The sequence below is a fragment of the Microtus pennsylvanicus genome, chromosome 6 (assembly GCF_037038515.1).
Source record: "Microtus pennsylvanicus isolate mMicPen1 chromosome 6, mMicPen1.hap1, whole genome shotgun sequence".
Taxonomy (NCBI): Eukaryota; Metazoa; Chordata; class Mammalia; order Rodentia; family Cricetidae; genus Microtus; species Microtus pennsylvanicus.
This window is the reverse complement of record NC_134584.1, coordinates 93,565,627-93,584,403: the sequence shown is the minus strand read 5'-3', so window position 1 is coordinate 93,584,403 and position 18,777 is coordinate 93,565,627. Positions and strand designations below refer to the sequence as shown.

At 46.0% G+C, this 18,777-nt stretch overlaps 1 protein-coding gene across 1 annotated transcript in view; it reads right to left on the bottom strand.

Annotated features, from left to right (window-relative positions):
- The window catches only part of Fto (FTO alpha-ketoglutarate dependent dioxygenase), a 347,190-nt gene that overhangs the window by 149,401 nt on the left and 179,012 nt on the right, over nt 1-18,777 (bottom strand). Inside the window, exon 8 of the mRNA XM_075976876.1 lies at nt 202-326. Coding sequence (XP_075832991.1) covers nt 202-326 — 125 coding nt within the window. The remainder of the gene's footprint in view (nt 1-201; nt 327-18,777) is intronic.

Sequence of the window (18,777 nt, the reverse complement as noted above, 5' to 3'; positions counted from 1 at the left end):
CAGGCTAAATGGTACACGGGAAGAGAACTCATACACACATATGGACAACGTCGGGCATCATAATTGATGCGGTGACCATGGGCAGGAAAGCTAACTTTAGCTCAGAATGTCTTCAATATGCTTATTTCCTATAGCCCCACAAATGAGAGGACAAGTCGAGCCAGGTCAGGGACACAAACCCCATCTCCCGGCAGCACAAACCTGGCATGCCATTCTTTCCTCAGGTTCTGGCGCAGGGTGAGCGAGACCAGGATGGCAGCCAGAATTTCGTTCCTTTGTTCCACAGGGAGCCCATCTCTTCTAACTTCACGAAGCACAGCATTTGTCTAGAAGAAATGATCCCCAAAAGAGAAGAAAAAAGTGAAAAATTAATAATAAAAAAGCCCATAAGCAAATAAGGACAGTAAATCAATGGCTTCTTTATTACAGTTCCCTTGCTAACAAATCAATACGGTAAATGATGGTCAAAAATGGCCAGCATATATTCTGGGTTTAATCAATGTACATGGCACACAGGGCAAACTCCAAAGCGCCATTGCCTAAAGAAACGTGTCCAGACGCCATGTGTTCTCACCCTCATTTTCTCAGCACACCAACGATTTTTTTCCCAGGGAATTGCCCACCATGAGCTATTATTAGAAATGATTTTCATGGACCGGTCACCATGAGTTGTTTGTTTTGCCTTAAAAACAACAATAAAGGAAAAGCAGGCTCTGACTTTGCCTCTGTTCCCTGCCACCCAGCGGAGGCTTTTTGTGTGGCCCCTCTCATTGGAATTACGACTTTCAATTTCTACCCATTCCAGAGGTTTGGGGTGTTATCACTCATTTCCCTCGCTTGTTGCAAATCAAGATCTGGCAAAGAAGGAAATAAGCGCATATTAATCAGAAACAGAGTGTATTTCAATAAACATCTTTAAAAATTGTGAATATTACTAGCATTTATTTACTCAGAAGTATTTTTTTGTTTTGATTTTAGTTATGTGTACTTGTGTGTGTGTTTGTGGGGGTGTGTGTGTAAGTGACCCCTTGGAGCAGGAATTATAGGTGGTTGTGCACTGCCTGGTATGGGTGCTGAGAAGCAACTCAGTTCCTCTACAAGAACAGTATCCTCTCTAAGTGCTGAACCAACTCTAGAGCCCTACATCCGTTTACTTTTTACATATTTACTTTTGGGGTGACGGACCTATGTGCACGCATGGGGCTATGAGAGTTGGTTCTCCTCTCTCATGTGGGACCAAGAGCCTGACTCAGGCCATCAGGGTTGGCAGCAAGCACCTTTACCTGCTGAGCTATGCTGCCAGCCCTGGGAATGTTATTTTAATCTCAAGTCAGTATGAAGTCTGTGGGGATACTATAGCATTCTTTTGTAAACACTAGAGTACCCAAATATAAACGTATATCAAATAGAATACAAGTCACAAATACCTAGACAGTTCCAAAAACATGATGAAAGCTGGCTTTCCTCTGGATTTATAAAAACTTTTTTAATGGACTGGCCAAAGTGAAGGTTAGCGAGTCTGAGGCATTCTCCTGTGCCCCAGCTGCTCAGCTGGTCCTTCCATGTCTGATGCTGAAGCAGCTGCTGACATGCAGGACACACTCACGATTTGCTTCTCACAGAACTTGAGATTCACCTCTTTGCTCCACTTGAGTGTTCTACAGCATGTACTTATTATCCCCATTATCAGCTTTGAGGAGGGGTACAGGAAGATTTATTGTTTGTGTTGCCAACACTGGCTCCTTTGTCCAGAAACAGCACCTACAGCCCCGTAGGTAAAGTCCTTTCTCTCACTGCTCATGGCCTTAGAGGACTGTCACATCCCTATAAGGACACGAGCCAAGTCACTCTGACTCCTTTATCCGGTATGTGAGACTCTTGAGAGGGTGATGGAGAAAGGAGTGTCCCCAGAGGTCCATCAGGTACCTTAGCTTCCAGCACGCCTTGCCTTTGATGCGTCTTGCTTTTTCTGAGCATCCTGTCAGGTCTTTCTCCTCAAATCACCTAGCTACCCATATCTTTTAAATAAAGCCTTGATTTTTTTTTAAACTTACCAGAACTTATTTCTGAGTTTTAGACTGGAATCCTCTGTCCGGCGCAGAGGTAAGGCAGGAGGCAGAATGAGAACTCTAACTCATGCTTCTAGGATCTAGACATGCATAATCCTGGGAGATGATGGCAGGGGACACTCAATCATGTTCCACAGAAGTAATGTGACAGTCCTCCAGCCCAGAGAGGAAGCTTACTTTCTCTAGACAGTTCCAGCTTGCAACCCAAGATCCACCAATGACATGCCCCCACTTATGGCGGACGGACGGTAAGAGTGAGTCAGGCAGAGGTTCCCTGAAGAGAGCATGTAATGGCCACAATGGGGCTCCTGTGAACTCTGCCATCCAGAGACGCTGGCTCAAAAGGGCCAGATCAGGAATTTTCAAAACAAACAAACAAACAAATCCATTGGCAGAGGAGTATTAAATGTGAACACTCCTGGCTTTATTCACATTAGAAATTCATAATTTTTTTAATATCACATAGGTAGAATAAGAAATATGGTGGGGTAAACAGAACTCAGGCAGCTGCTGGCCTGTGACTTTTAATCTAAAAAGTCTTATTTCAGAGTGTCTTACTCACCACAGTTCTGTCCCTTGCCTAGGATACTCTATATCACACAGTTAAAGTTGAAAGTGGCTTCAAAATGTCATCTAGACACTACCAGGCACCAAAACAAAGGACAAGGGACACATCCAGCAGGCTCCATATATGGTGAGAATAATCTGTAAAGTGTCTTCAGTGTGTTGTCACCTCTACCACCATTTCAACTGTATCCAGAGGCTCTTGTTTTCCATACACGGGAAGAGTGTCTATGAGGGGGAAGAGGAAGAGTGTACAAGGAAGTTTCGCAGAAGCAGAGGGAACTGTCCCGGTTACTACCGTTTTCCATTAACCACCTAATTACTTAATATTTGTCAGAATGATAAACAAGAAACAAGCACGGAAAATAAGCATTGCAAATGAAAAGAACAAGGGATGACTCTTAAGAAATCACTATTACATACATGATAAACTCATAAAATCGGTAAACTGGGGGGACTATATGCTTTGGGAGGGGGCTCCTCACTGGCAAAAACTAACTTCATGACCTTCGAAAATAACCAGACCCCAGGTTTCAGTTCCCTGGTCTTCAGGTATTCTCTCATCCCCTTACAAGTCACATAACATCTAACACTTTTTTCTTTAATTTAGCCCATATTTAAAAAATAGAAAATATACACACTTTAAAGAAAAATGGAGAAACCAGTGGTGTTCTTCATGAATGAGATGAAAACCATAAAGACAGTAAAGGCAGGTTATCTGCCTTGCCCTCCTTTAGGTGGGTCACTGCTTGCCAGGGTTCCCAGATGGCAGCACACTCTTTCTGCATCATAAAGGAAGGTATCAGAGGTGTTGGAGGATGCAAAAGCCCAATCACATTGCAGCAAGAAAGAAGATCTCAACAGTGGTGGAGAATTAAAGCCCCGTCACACTTAGACTCCTTCCAATAAAGTCTGAGAGGATAATGGCAGATAGGAATGAACAGAACATATTCTTAAGAGGACTAGAGGCTCAGTCTGGGTCATCTCCCGATGTGCAAAGCTGTGCTAGTTCAACAAAAGGATGTCAGAAAGTATTGGCTACTTGATATTTAAAACTTTTGTAGCCAGGCGGTGGTGGCGCACGCCTTTAATCCCAGCACTTGGGAGGCAGAGGCAGGTGGATCTCTGTGAGTTTGAGGCCAGCCTGGTCTACAAGAGCTAGTTCCAGGACAGACTCCAAAGCTACAGAGGGTTTCTGTCTCGAAAAAAAATTGTACAACTATATGGCAACCATGACCAGAATCCTCCAGTGTGCCAGGAACACAAAGACATCCCTCTGTACATTCCGAGTACAAAGCCTCTTCTTCCAGAGTAGCCTTCACTTTGGCGACAGCCCTGATTGGCCCTGGCCTTCACCCATCAGATAGGCTCTTGGCCAACCCTTGGCATGTCTCCTAGGTGAATCTTCTTCCTGAGACCATCAGCTGTTGCCATCCTGAGGTCATAACCTTCACTCTCTGCTGCCTTTCCTGCTCTCTCTGTAGAAAGAGCTCTAGGGGCCCCTGTAGACTCAAGGCACCTACACATCCACCCTCTGCACTGATTCTGCTTCATGCGCCAACAACCGGCTATCTCTTCTTAAACATGACACGCCAAACACGGTACCATGGCCTCCAGCTGCCCACATCTGAGCCACCTTGGCTTTCCTCTCTCATCTTCTCACCAATCTTACTGTAGAAGGAGTGGTACCATTTCAGAGCAATGACACGGACTCCATCCCTGGAGTCATCTGGTCTCTCCAAGCCCTGTATACCCCTTCACTCCAGCACTCCATCCTGACGCCTCTCTTATACCTGCCTCTTCCTGTCCCTCAGTTCAGACCTCTCACCTGCTCCACATGGCGGATGCCACACTGCCACCAACCTTACCCATCTGTGAATGCTCTTACTTCAAAAGAAAGCACGCTGGGGACTTGGGATGTAGTGCAGTGGCAGAATACTTAGGCACAAGTCCCTAAGGAGGAGGAGGGGAGACCTGGAGGAGGGCAGGAGGGAGAAATAGGGGAAGGGAAGGAAAGGGAAGGGAAGGGAAGGGAAGGGAGGGGAGAAGAGGGGAGGGGAGGGGAGGGTCATTTTCACAGTGCAAGTTTGAACAAGTTACTTGCTTTCCTACAATTCAGCTTCACCCAGGTGGTGGGTTGTGAGCTTTCTGCACAAAGTCCTGGTGCTCCATGAAGCAGAGTAACCTTAGAGATGAGGGCTCTGGCAGCCAAAGCCCAACATAACCAAGGTGTTTCTGCTTATGCATTTTTAGTTGCTAAAATTCAGAAGGTTTAAAACAATAGACACATTTCTAAAAAGCTCAAATACCTAAGTAATGCAAAACCCAAACAAAATTAAAACAAAGGAAACCTTGGTATCGTCGTATGTATCCTGCTGGTTTTGCCAGTTTTATCTCTTGTCATCTACTCCATATAAACTGCTGGGCACCTGAAAGCACCTGCAGATGCACTCCCTGGGACCCTACTTACTCTTCAAGACACATCTCAGACCTCATCTCCTTAGCAAAAGCTTGCATGGCCCAAGCTCAGCTGGTCTGGCCACTGCTGAGCATGTCCTAAACCACACCTCGGTCCAGTGCACGTCTTCAGTCACCTCCATGTTTCCTCCCCCAGAGTACAGCTCTTTACCAACAGACAGGGTCTCTGCCCATTTCCAAGGCTCCTGAGGGACGCCTCTGAATAAAGTCCAATGATAGGCTATCGAGCACCTCGATTTTAAGGCAATTGATTGCCTAGATAGACGTCAAAGGAGTATTTTGATTCAAAGTGCTCCTGAAGACACAGCTAAGAAAGAACTTGTAAAAATCTACTCTAAAGCGATATGATTAAGAAGAACAAGCATATACACCAAAGGCGATTCTCATTTGGATGCACTGGCTACAGTACCGTTTCACTGTAGAACCATCGCATTTGATCTTTGTATACGCTCAGTAATAAGTCATTCTAACAGAGAAAACACCTAGGAGTCTGGAGACACCAGGGACACTGAGAATCCCACAAAGCCTTCAGGGTCTTCTCCCTTAAATCTACATGCACAAAATCAATAGAAAAAAAATGTATCTGTAACAGGAAGGGAGAAAAGAAGGGAGGGAGGGGAGGGAGAGAAAAAAGGAGACAGGAAGAGAAGAAGGAAGGAAGGGGAAAAAAGAGGGAGGGAGGGAGGGAGGGAGGGAGGGAGGGAGGGAGGGAGGGAGGGAGGGAGGGAGGGAAAGGGAGACCCTAAGGAATCTTGAATTTTAGGCTTACATTTCACATTCTTCTTCGAAAAGAATTTCTTAATTCTGGATTTATTAAGTTAAGACAAAGCAACTCATTTTTGTTGAGCGCATAATCATATTAAGTAGCTTTTAACATGCCTAATGAGTGTGCACATGTACACACACGCCAAAGTGTAGCATTTGGTACATACAGGGAAATGGAAAGGCAGTCCACAGGCGGGGCCGATAAGGCCTCTGCTTAGCTTATTTACACTGGGCATTCTTGCAGTTTCAAAATACCAACACCAGGATCCCAGCATCACAAGATCTTTCTACTTCCCCAGCTCCCTTCCTTACCACCACCAAAGAACTAACAGTGTCATCTCGTGGAACACAGCCCTCCTAACACTGCACACACAGCGGTCTGTTAGGATTGTGTTGTCCCCCATCCCCCCCCCACTCACAAATTACAAAGTTATGCTCCAAGTCATACTGCGGGCTAAGGTTCAACTTGTGAAGAAACTTGGCTTCAGATGTTATCAGTGAGGAAGGCTATTTCCCCACATCAACACTGTCAAAAACCCAACCCGCCTCCCCTCTTCAAAAGTCCAGGGCTCCTTTTTCCTTTCCTCTTTTCTTCCATGCCTCCCCCTTTAAGAAGAAAGGTTCTGAACCCACTGAGATAGCCTTACTCCCATCAAAGAGAGGTCGACCGCAGGTCTTCCTTCATTTACTGATTGTCAGCTCGAGATGGCTCTTTTGTGTGGCCTCCGAAGCTCAACGCTGAGTGATGCCTTCACATTTTCTGAACTGGACGGGCACCACCAAAGATTTCCACTGCTCTTGGATCTGCAGCTCAGCAGAACAAATAAACATTCACCTCAGCCCTGTTGCCTCCTTTATCTCCCTCTCTGGAAGCAAGAGATTTTGGGGGTGCCAATGTTTACACAATGTTAAAACTTTCTTTCCCCTGTTTCCTGAATTTGAGAAAACACATCCTGGTTGACCTCAGCTAAGAGATAACACCGAGCCTCCACTGGGTGCCACCTCTACTGGACTACGGAAGGAGGCTGTCTTTGGTCCCCTCCCCTCTCCTCCAGAATCTATTGACAAGGCAAGAGGGAGATAAGCCCACTGTCTTGGGGTGGGAGGACTCAAAGGTAGACGTCTTAAGAGGCGGCCAACAATGGAGCCTTTCATCCCCACCGACAGGCAGGCTTGGTTCAGTGTCTCTCAAAGACTTGTTCCATTTGAATGGAAGAGTTCACCAAATCCATCACAATGTTCTCTCTAAGGCATCTGTGGGTTAGGGTGCGGGCAAACTGAGGAGACTAGAGGAAGATGTAACCTGTGGAGTCTTTAATGAGTGCCCTCATTTCCCCAGGTGAGTAAGTGATAGCACGATATTCCTGAGGCTATTAATACGCAGTCCGCCCATCTGCATACGGTGGTCAGCACACTGTGGCACGCACAGAGTGCTCAGCCAATGTCAGAAATTGTCATATATAAAAAAGATTTCAGAAAAATCACCCAGAAAGGTGGACATGGATACTGATTAAAAAAAGAAAAAGAAATCCTAAAATCCGCTCCATGGCTGCCGTGTTGAAGTTCCTGGCAGGAGCCTTGAGGGGGATGGCCTTCATATGTGGTCACCTGGGACAGACACCAGGGCAACGTTTGCAAGCTGGACTTTAGGATGGAGAAAAAGTGGAACAAGGAAAGAAGGGAAGAAAAAAGAAGAGGGAGGAAAGAAATAAGTGGAGAAAGGAAAGAGGAGAGGAGGGAGGAAATAGAAGAAGAGAGAAGAAAAGAGAAAAAGAAGAGAACACAAAGAAAAACTGTGGACAAGGTGAAGATGAAGAAGGAGAAATGTGTTGTTTATAGAAGCCAGCTGCTTGGGCCTTGGCGCCAGCAGCCCCCATCCTTCTATTTCACGCTGCAACCCCACTGCCCCCACTGGCACAGGTACAACTCAGTGTTGACTTCAGTGCTTCAGAGGGCCCTTGGCCGATTTGGTCCGTGATTAATTGCCAAAGACACGGCTGGCCATATGGAAGAGAGAGAGCATCAAGTAATTCATACTTGTGTGTGTGTGATCATTTGGCCCTGTATTTTAATGCACAGGAAAGAGCTAGTATAGCGCAGCCCTGGTGTCTTGCCCCCGACAGCCCATTAAGAAACCTCAGAGCACCGAGCCGGAGTTCCACTGCTGGCTTTTCAATAGCAGCCTAATAGAGAGGAGGCCAGGCTTTCTAGCCGGCCTTAAATCTTTCACGTACAGTACATTAACTACCGCCACTGAAACAACGGCTTCTTATGATGAGATGGGGTTTGATTTCTAGGCTCTATGTACTTACATACTCACAGACTGCTTTTTATTTTCTAAACCTTTATGGAGTTTACAAAATCATTGTTCTTCTTTCCGTGTGTTTTCCGAGCAGCCTAAAAGATTGGCCTGTGTCACAAGTCTCTTCTTCATCACTGTTAGCACCGTCTACCTAATAAAGTTGATTCAGAGCGAGGTGAGAGACATGGCTTAATTATTCTCACCAAGACAGTCCGGAGCCAGGGCAGGGATGACACTAAAAGCAAGAGCAAGCTGCACACACTCCCATGACTTTCCTTCTTCCCATCATTCCACTCAACATGGGAACGGGTATCAGCCCACCTCCTTATTCTGCTGCTGTGTGCTGCCATGCCGCACTAGGCAAGGGAAGAAGGTGCCATGCACAGAGCAAATCTTTGTTGTTGTTGTTTTGTTTTTCCAAGACAGGGTTTCTCTATATAACAGCCCTGTCTGTTGGGCAGCAGTGGTGCATGCCTTTAATCCCAGCACTCAGGAGGCAGAGACAGGCGGATTTCTGTGAGTTCAAGGCCAGCCTGGTCTACAAAGCACTGGGAGCAATTCTACCCCAGCTACACTGGTACACTCTGCAGCCTGTACATATATTTCCACAACAATTTCCTTCCAGGGACTTTTTTCAAAGGCAGGCGTTAAAATGTTGATGAACTCAGTGGTTGCTTCCGTCCGTTGAGACACGTGCTGACAGTGATGACTTTGCTGACACTTTCTGCCAGAAAATATTTACATGGTGTCTTTTGTCTGATGCAGCTGTAGATGCTATAATCACTCTCATACTGGAAGACACCACAGAGCTTGACTGCAATTGCCTCCACTGCTGGCATGAGCACCCAACACATTTATAGCTTTAAGTCAAAGGAGACTACTGCCTCTCTGTGGCCTCTCTCTGCTGGAATGCACTGGTGCTTTCCAGAACAAGTAGCCCAACCAGTAAACAATGTCAGGAAACAACAAGAGCAAGAGGAAAAGAGCCACCAGCATGGAAATGGACTAAAGAACAAGGCCATGAAAATACAAATCAAGATATCCTCACAGACACAAGGAGTCTCACTCACTACTATAAACCACCTTATTTCATTGAATTTAAGTATGTTCTATAAAGTGTGGTAATAATTCTCTCCTTGTCAACTTTCACCGGCCCTCTTAGGGGGTGAAAAATGACCAAGAGACATTTAGTGGCCCAATGAGTAGCACGCTAATTCACAGATCTCTAGTGTGTTGGAACTGCAACAGTATCCCTAATATATTACAAATAAAAGTGTTATGTCTAATCCATATATATGAGATGTGTGTTTATAAAATCTTACTCATGGAAATAAACCTACCATAGTTGCAGAAGTTTCAATATAGAAAACGAAGGGGTTAATCTACAGCACAGAACATCAAGGGGACCTACAAGTAAGCATGGCCATGCCTATATATTTCCCATCACGAATACTGGAATGACAGCTGACTTCTTTCCAATTATTGTAGAGGTGCCTGGCCTTGTCGTTTGTCTTTTCACCAAAAGCTACTCACTCCATAAATAAAAGCAAGAATGCTCCTAACCCCGCCACAACACACACGCCCCTAATTTCCAGTCGCCACTTGTAAGAATCTTGCTGCACTAATCTGTTCACGGCCGAAATGCTAATTGGGGGTGACACAGTGGTTAGCTATATCAAGCACTAAGGAATGGACGTCGATGATGTCTGGCCTAAAAGTGGCTGCGTTGCCCTCCAGTCCCTGGGCAAGTGAAAGTTACCCAAGCTCCCATCATCTGTTCCCGTCTTCCCCAAACATCGGGAGCACAAAGACTGGAGTGGTCTGCCATGCACACTGGATTCTATGAAGTGTAAAACATTGGGAGAGAGGGGAGGAGGAGGCTTTTGAAAGGGAACGGGAAAAAGAAATCACACTTGCAAGAGGATCCAGCTGACAGCTCAGTCCCTAACTAGGGAGACAAGTGAATATGTTTAGATGCTCCGTGAATGCAGGCAGAGCGCGGGCCCTTTGTCTGCGGCCCTACAGTGTGTCTTTAACCCAACTGCTGCCTGCATCACTGAACATATGTTTTCTACACAAGAGCTGAAGCAGAAAAGGCTCTTTGTTATAACTCACTCTTTGTAGCTACCCACCCCTCCCCCTTCCACTCACCCATTCTCTCTGTGACATCCAACCCAAAGCCCCAGTGGAAATTTTAACGGTTTGAGACAGGGAAGCCAGAGGCCTTCCTGTTGCCCTCAGGCCTGGAGAACTGGCCCCACAGTGACACCAAGGGCAAGAGCCACAGTTACCCAATGCATCTTCCTTCCAGGCCAAGGGGCATTTGTACGGTATCTCATTTAATGTAGCTATCTCCATGTGAGAGGAGTCTCTATGTTAAATATGGAAACTGAGGTACAGCGATGATGGTAAGTTACTCTGCTAAGCTACAGGAGAATTCAGTTTTAGAGACTTGAAGTTCAAAGTGTTTAGGGATGTTCAGCAGACAGAGGTTTTAGGAAATCACTCCCCCTCCATGCACACACAGGCGACAGATGTGTGTGCACGTGTGTATGTATGTGGCACATGCACGTGCGCGCATGCACAAACACATACACACACACACGGATCTGGTCAGCATGGCATTCAAATGCAGGCAAAGCTGGTGAGTGGGTTCCTTGACTCCGGGCTGCAGAAGACATGATGGTGGTGGTAATGCTGCAGATCTCCCTGTCACTGGGACCTCAGTATGGGGGAGAAGGGCAATGGCTCCAGGTGGCAACTGCCTTACATGGCCAAGCTGACCACAGGCAAATTACTTCTCCTTTCTGGCCTCAGTTTACCTCTCATTTTGAGAGTAGTTATCGTTCTTTCGTTAGGGAGCCGACGAGATTCATCTCATCTACATCAGGTCCCCAGAGCAACATTACCGTGTGCTTCATGGTAATACGTGTTAGCTCTATGGCTTTCAGCCTAAAACTCTGCTATTGTGATTTAGAGAAATAATATGGGTACTGAGTCTTTTCTGTGTTAGCAACATCCCTTGTTCCTATGACCAATGCTTGAATAAAAGCAACTTAAGGAGATAAGATTTCTTTTGGCTTATGGTCTCCGGAGACACAGTCCGTTATGGTGGGGAAGTCAGTGGCAGAAAGACAAAGTGGCTGGTCACATTGCATCCACAGTCAGGAAGCAGAGAGAGACAGATGCTGGTACCCAGCTAACTTCCTTTGTTCCTTTTTATGTACTATGGGGCTATAGCTCATGGGATGACAGCACACTCATGGTGCTTTCCCTCCTCAAATAACCCTCGCAGGAAACACCCTGCTGCTCACCTAGAGGTGTGTCTCCTAGGTGATTCCAAATCCAGTCAAGTTAGCAGTGAAGACAAAACCACACCTTATGCTGTTCCCCTGGGCCTCTGCCTCAGTAGTCACAGTGTATATGTATTAGCTATACACTAGGGTACCTAGTGGTGCTGAGCACTACATAAGTAGTGATAGTGAAGACACAAGAGGCACCTCGCCCAGCAGTCTCATATGCCGGGCACTGCTCATGCGCTCCGTGCCAATCAATCCTAGTAAGTCTACAAGAGGAAGGGGTTTACAGTGTTTTCATTTACAGATGGAAAAAAAAAGGGAGACCCAGAAAGGTTTGTAATTGCCAAGTTTCAATCTATTAGTAAGCAACTGGGCCACATCTAACTCAAGAGGCCAGAGGCCAACACGGGCATCTATTTACTTATATACTGCAAGATGCTTTCAGAACATTATCTTAATTATGGCAGTTGTGTAAAGCAATCGCTTATCATACCTTTATAGATGAGATAATGAAGCTTAGCTGAGGAACAATGAGCAATTAGATGTATTAACCCAGGCCCAGTGCACTTTACACTAGGCACCCAGAGCACAGGGCAAAGGCCACCTCCCATGTGAGGAACGATAGCTGAATCTCTGCTACACCGTGGATATCAACAGGTCAGACTCCTTAGCCACCAGGAGCGTCTAATCTAGGGGAAATAGCTACACATGCAGGGTGGAGGATGCAGGAGGGTGACATGGGGGCTTAATTCAGCTTTAGAATAGATTTTAATTCATTATTAATGACTCTGCTCTATTAGAATGTTCTCTCAGCTGACTATCCTAACATCAGCAGCATCATAGAACACCAATCAGCTAAGCACTGTTCTTCTCATTTTACCATGGTAATAAAAACTAAAACACATACCTGTAAGAACAAAGCCATGGCTTACATAAAAATCCAGCCACCTTCAACTACCTTATTTTTTTTTTTAAGATCCCCAAAGTGAAAACTCTGGCCCACCATAATGAAGTGGCTATTCACAATGTGACTCTGAAAACTCCGGATAATCGAGGGACAGTGCCACGAGCAGTTGCCATATTTGTCCTTGGAAAAGACCCACTCAGCAAAATGCAGGCCCCACCCATGAGCGGCACTGTCTACGGAGACCTGGAGGTGTCTCCCACAGACAGACAGGCACACACGCTCACACGGTTTTGTGATATAACTCTTTTGTTTGTTGTTGTTTGGGCTTTTGACAAAGTCTAAGCAGTGTATTCCAGGGCAGAGTGTAGATACGTACAACCATACCCAGTTATCTGTGTGACAGAATTCTCTAGTAGGGATTTAGTACCTGTTAATCAGTAATTTATGAAGATTTTATTTATTAAAGTATTATTAGTAGGCAGGAAAAGAAAAAACACGTCATACAGTAGCCATGTAAGTATTACCAGAAAGGGGTTGATAACAATAACTATTAGTTAGTTATTGGACATTACCAACAGCCACACCCTGTCCTGATCATTTTTCACACATTCCTAATTTAAATCCCTAGGACAATTTGTTGAAAGAATTCAGCAAAAATGGTTTTATTTTAATTATCACCACAATTTCTAGAGAAGAAATCAAGACACAGGCCATGGTTTAGCAAGTAAAGGCATATGATGCACAGGCCAAACTGAAAGTTCCAGCCCCAGATCCAACTAAAAGTGGAAGGAAGGAACGTACTCCACAAAGAGGTCTCCTGAACCCCATATGCTCACACTGCTTATATGTGTACCAACACACACACGCATGGTCACACACATAATAACTATCAATAATAATAAATGGTAATAAAAAAGCATTATGCAACTCACCTCAAGTCACACAGCTGGGTAGGACTGATGTGCGACCTGACAGCCCAATAAATCCTCCCAACCATCTGTGTAGGTCAACGGAATGAGCAAACTTATCCTGCAAGTGATGACACCCAGGTTCAGGGTGTTGACACCGGCCCAGGAGCCAGAGAGGGAGTGGGCATGGTGAGCAAGACCGGGAGGAATGATGTTAGGCTTCAGGAAGTGCCCAGTCTCAGTGCCAGCCTATGCCAGTGGGAGCAAGGGCTCCCTCCCTGACTGCTGGGAGTCTTACTTGGACATAGGCGCAGCAGGCCTGACAGAATAACACTATCTAGTTCCCTTTCCTTGTGTCGTGATAAGCCACCCTGAGGAAAGCAACTTAAGGGAGACAGGGTTATGTGGCTCCCAATTCCACAGTACTGTGGGCAGGCAGGACAGGGCCCTGCAGTAGCTCGTCACCTCAGTCAAGAGCAGAAATGACCATGCTGTCACTCATTCACTCTTGTCATTCACACAGTTCGGGGCCCTGCCCTTGAAATGGTGCTGCCCACACTCAGGGTGGGTCTTCCTACTTCAGCTAATCACTTAGGAAAACTCCATCATAGGCATTTCCACATGCCAACCTGATCAAGGCAATCCTCACTGGGAGGTTCATCCCAGGAGATCACACACTGTGCCACGCTGGCATTAAAAGTGACACCACTTCTTAACAGAGAAAGGGAAGAGCCTCAGGTCTGTAAACAACTATTCCAGATGGTTTCTTGAAAGGCTAAAAGCGATAAAAAAAAAATAATAATTTAGGGGGGTTCCTCTTTTCTCACATTTGTAAACATTGTACGTGGAAGAGATGCTCGTATCATAAGAAACACTAACTTCTAAATGCTGTTGTTATCTGAAAAGCTATAAAGTCCTCAAGTTTGGGACTGGGCATGGTGGTGAAGTAGGAGGGAGGTAGAATTGGGAGGATCTTGAGTTTAAAGCAATCGTGGGCTACATATTGGAATCCTATCTCAAGCTACGTCTCTGAAGATGGACTGGGGAGTAGCTCAGGAGTAAGGTGTTTGACTGGCATGTGCTAAGGGTTCCATTCAAGCACCACACACACACACACGCACACACACACATGCACACACACACACACACGCACACTCACACGCATACACACACACATACACGCACACACACACACACATACACGCACACACGCACACTCACACGCACACACACACACACATACACGCACACACACACACACTCACATGCACACACATACACGCACACACACACACACGCACACACACACATACACGCACACACACACACACACACACACGCACACACACACACACACGCACACGCACACACACACGCACACTCACACGCGCACACACACATGCACACACAGCCCTATCACTTGGCAGCTCCAATTCCGTCCATAAGTTTAGCATCACCAGTCACAGCCCTCACCATACCAAATGTGCAGTCGACGCGGCAAAAAATGCAGCTTCCTTCTGGCAAGCATGAGCATCCAGTATTCACACAGCATTTCGTGTGGGGCGTCTGCCACTTGTTAGGATTTGTGTCTTAAGTTTCGGGGAACATGATTTTCAGCTCCAGACATCTCACAAGTTTATAAAGGAAAACTATCATTACACTGCACCCATTTTCTTCAATGGCTGTGATTTGGAATCAAAGAATCAATTACGGGTGGCTCAATGGTAATGCAGAAGGGCCCAGCACATGAATGAATACTGGATGCCTTCATTACAAGCAGCAACAGGAACCTGTCTGGGAGCCTGCCTTAGCCCTTTGGCTCATCTTTTAATGCAGCCTACTCAGGGGTCCTGGGGTCTAGAGTTAGCAGCTACATCCCATTCAATTTTAGGAAAAGCAAAAACCTCTTATTTTTTCCAACCTAGATTGTTAACCCCTCTAAAAGCGATACCCCCTGGTGTAGCACCTTGAGAAACAGAGAAGGATAACATAAAGTTTAACCCCAGCTTTGGGGGGGTTTGGTTCACACACACTTGCTTTGAGAGCCCCCAGGACAACAAAGGCCACATTTCCGCCTGGGTTTAGACAGGGAAAGCACCCACCGCTGGCGCACACCCCCACTGCACTCTACCTTCCCACACTGAGAACAGTTTCACGTGTTCATCAACAGGTCTCACTGGCTCATCTCTAGAAGACAATTACCTATCCTGTCTTGTTTAGTGGTGACACACTCCATACCCAGACATGAAGCCCATATGCAGGAGCATCAACGGGTGCAGCCCTTTCATGCCAAGCTTCTCTCCATGAGACCGAGCGGGGACAGCTTAAATTTGGGGTCTGGACAATGGGTATTCTGAAAGGATTAGAAAAATGGGCAACAACTGGACCTCCTCCTCCCTCCTGTGTTCGAGGCTACCACCTGCTGCGGGATTTTTGTTTCAGTAACAAAGAGGCCTTCGTGTTTGGGGCTCATATTTAATGTTTGCTGAACTGGCCCCCTGAGCTTTGGTTAACTCTTAAGGAGGAAAAGAAATATTTCTTGCCTGGCAAACAAACAAATACACCAAACTCCTTTCCTGGTTGACCTCCACAAATCAATACATGGGTCTCTGTGGGCACATGTGCATCTGCCCAGAGACTGGAGGATACTCTATTTATATCTAATAAAGTATTATCAGTCAATAAGAGCTGCATGACATTCGCGATTTCATGGTCCACTACAGTAACAGGTGCTGTGGTCAACAGGAGTGTGAAGTGTTCAAGAGAAAGGGGATCACTTCAGAGGCATTAAGCGGCTTTAAACACTGACAGCAGAAAAGGAAAAATTTTAAGCAATTTGGTTGGGTCAGTAAAAAGTAACAGAGGTCAAGGGAACAAAATGGTACCCAAAAATTCTGCCCATTGATAAATGATCCTACTGTTTTGTGGTTGGATGCAGAAGGCAAAGGCTAAACAAGTGTGCGTGGAAACAGAAATGTGCCCCCTTTGTGGGTCTTTTACAATAAGTTACTTCAGCCTGGTGAACGCTTGGGGCCCCCATTCTCCCTGTATCCGTGGCTGGGGTATACATTAATGAAAACAAAAGGCTCCATTTTCATTGTAACCATGCAGAAGGGTTAAGCATTTGACCTTCAAGTATGGTGTGCTTGTGCTCGGTGGAAAGGTTCTTGACAATATAAACAAGAATTACTGCTGTTAGAGAAAGGGGACACAATTAAAGACAATCTCCGAGGCTTGTTGTACAGCTGTTCAAGTTTCGGCTCTGTCTGACCTCTACGGATGCTACATGTTTAAGGGAGACGATTTAAGATATTTTAGTGAGTCCCTCGCCATTCACCATCGCCAGCCGTGCACCAGAAAGACCTATCTTTAGGCACAAAGCACTTTCCACTACTGAGATTTTATGCCATTAGAGTTTCCCCTCGATGGCATTCGCCTTTCCAGCCTGTCCTCCACTGGTATCTGACCATCCCAAGTAGTAGCTAAAGGCTAGATCCAAGAGCATCCTGGTAAGAAGCAGGAATCCTCTCCTTTAGAAACTTTTCTTCCTTGTTTTGCCTGAAAAGCAAAACGCTACCATAACTTGCTTCTAGAAACAGATCTCACTGAAGAACAGTTTGATTTTGCTCCACGACAACGTATCAAAGGCAGTTTTCTTTGTTGTCGCTCGTTTCCAGGCTACGGAGGAGAACGTGTGGGGACAGTCCCATCACAGTCAGAAACAGGCAAACAATTACAGAAAAGACGGGAGTGTATTTCTCTGACACATCACAGAAAACAAAAATTCTAAGGTAAAGGACTAAGTCCTTTGTCCACAACGAGGGAAACACCCCGTATTCCCGTTGTTTGATCTTCTTGGAGTCAGCAAAACACTGAAATTCTTCCACAAATAAGAGAGGCCCTGGGAAGTGGCCGTGGGAAGGTGTCCCCACTGTGGCAGGACAATGCTGATGGCTGAGGCCCTGATGCTGACCCACAAGGGCTTTAAAGGGGCAGTGCTGGGCAGCAGGCTCTGGATGGAGGGGGCTGTGCGTCCTGCTTTGGGGGAAGAAAGGATGCTGCTCTAGGGTGAAGCACTGGCAGGGAAGGTGAGGAGCAGGGCACAGGCAAGTTTTGCTGTCAAGCACACTATAATCTCTAAAGTTCCCGGCTTTGATGTTGCTCCTAACAGAAAACCTACATGGCCGCAAGATGTACAGCATCTCTCTCGCAGGATGCTTCCATGCTCCAGGGTGTTCTTCTGAGATTAGGGTCTATTTAATCCCCGATGTTCACTGTGTCTGACTCTCAGAGCCTCATCAGAGACAAGGACTTCTTCCTGATCTCTGACTCATTAAATACACCAAACTTTTATTCATCAGATCAAGTTCGTTTTGCAGGGAACAAAGCTGTTGGAGATGGTCCAAACTGTGGAGCAATCTCTGCCACCCTACACGGCAGGAGCGTCTCTTTTGCGGACAGAGAGCTCCTAAGGGAGATGACAAAGGTTAACTAAACATGGCCATATTAATCTTGGTGTTATACAGAAGCACAAATTCACTGCTTCAAATGAAATGAGAAGAAACAAAAGAGATGGCAAAGAAACCGCCTCCTTTGCCCACATATCCAAGGCAACTGAGCACTCAACCGTCCTCAGTGACATGGGGCAGAAGCCCTGGAGAAGGGCTACTTGAAGCAAGTCCACTGGACGCAATGACAGTGACCGCTGGCATGTCACTAACCCTTGCCTCCTCCTCTTCCTCTAATCACAGGCTAAGTCCTGGCTCTACGGATGGCCTGCCCGGTAAGGCAAAGAATCTGGTTGCAAGTTTTTATGGTGGTATATAATTCGCATTTTAGTAAATAAATCTTGCCTGAAGACCAGAGGCAAAGCTAAAGCCACTAGAGGTCAGATAATGGTGACACATACCTTAAATCCCAGGATTTGGGAGACAGAGGCAGATGAATCTCTGTCAGTTCAAGGCCACCCTGGGCTACACAAGATCAAAGCAGAAACAAATCCAGGCGGTGGTAACCTACACCTTTAATCCCAGTACTAGAGAGTCCTGACTTTAATCCCAGCATTAGAGGGAATATAAAATGGGAGGAGAGAGGGGCTTAGCTGGTTAGTTTGCAGTCGCCCAGCCTTGATAGAGGTAAGACTTTTTAGTGGCTTGGCTGCCTTGCTTTTCTGGTTTTCGGGTTGAAGCCCAATTTCTGTCTCTGGGTTTTTATTATTCGTGCTTCATGTGGCACCCAATGTTTGGGGTACAAATTAAAAATGTTGGAGGTTTTTTAGCCCACTAATTCGGGCCGGGGCTGCACATGGGTTTTCTGTCTTTGGGTTCTTACTATTCGTGCTACAAGTTTTGCCTAGGTCACGGATCATACTCAATCCCAGCACTATTTTAGACATCTGGGCAGTTGCCATCACAGAACGGGGGTCTCTTCATCTGAACACATCTGCCAACGAGTGATCCTGGGCAAGCGCAGTGCCACCAGTGAA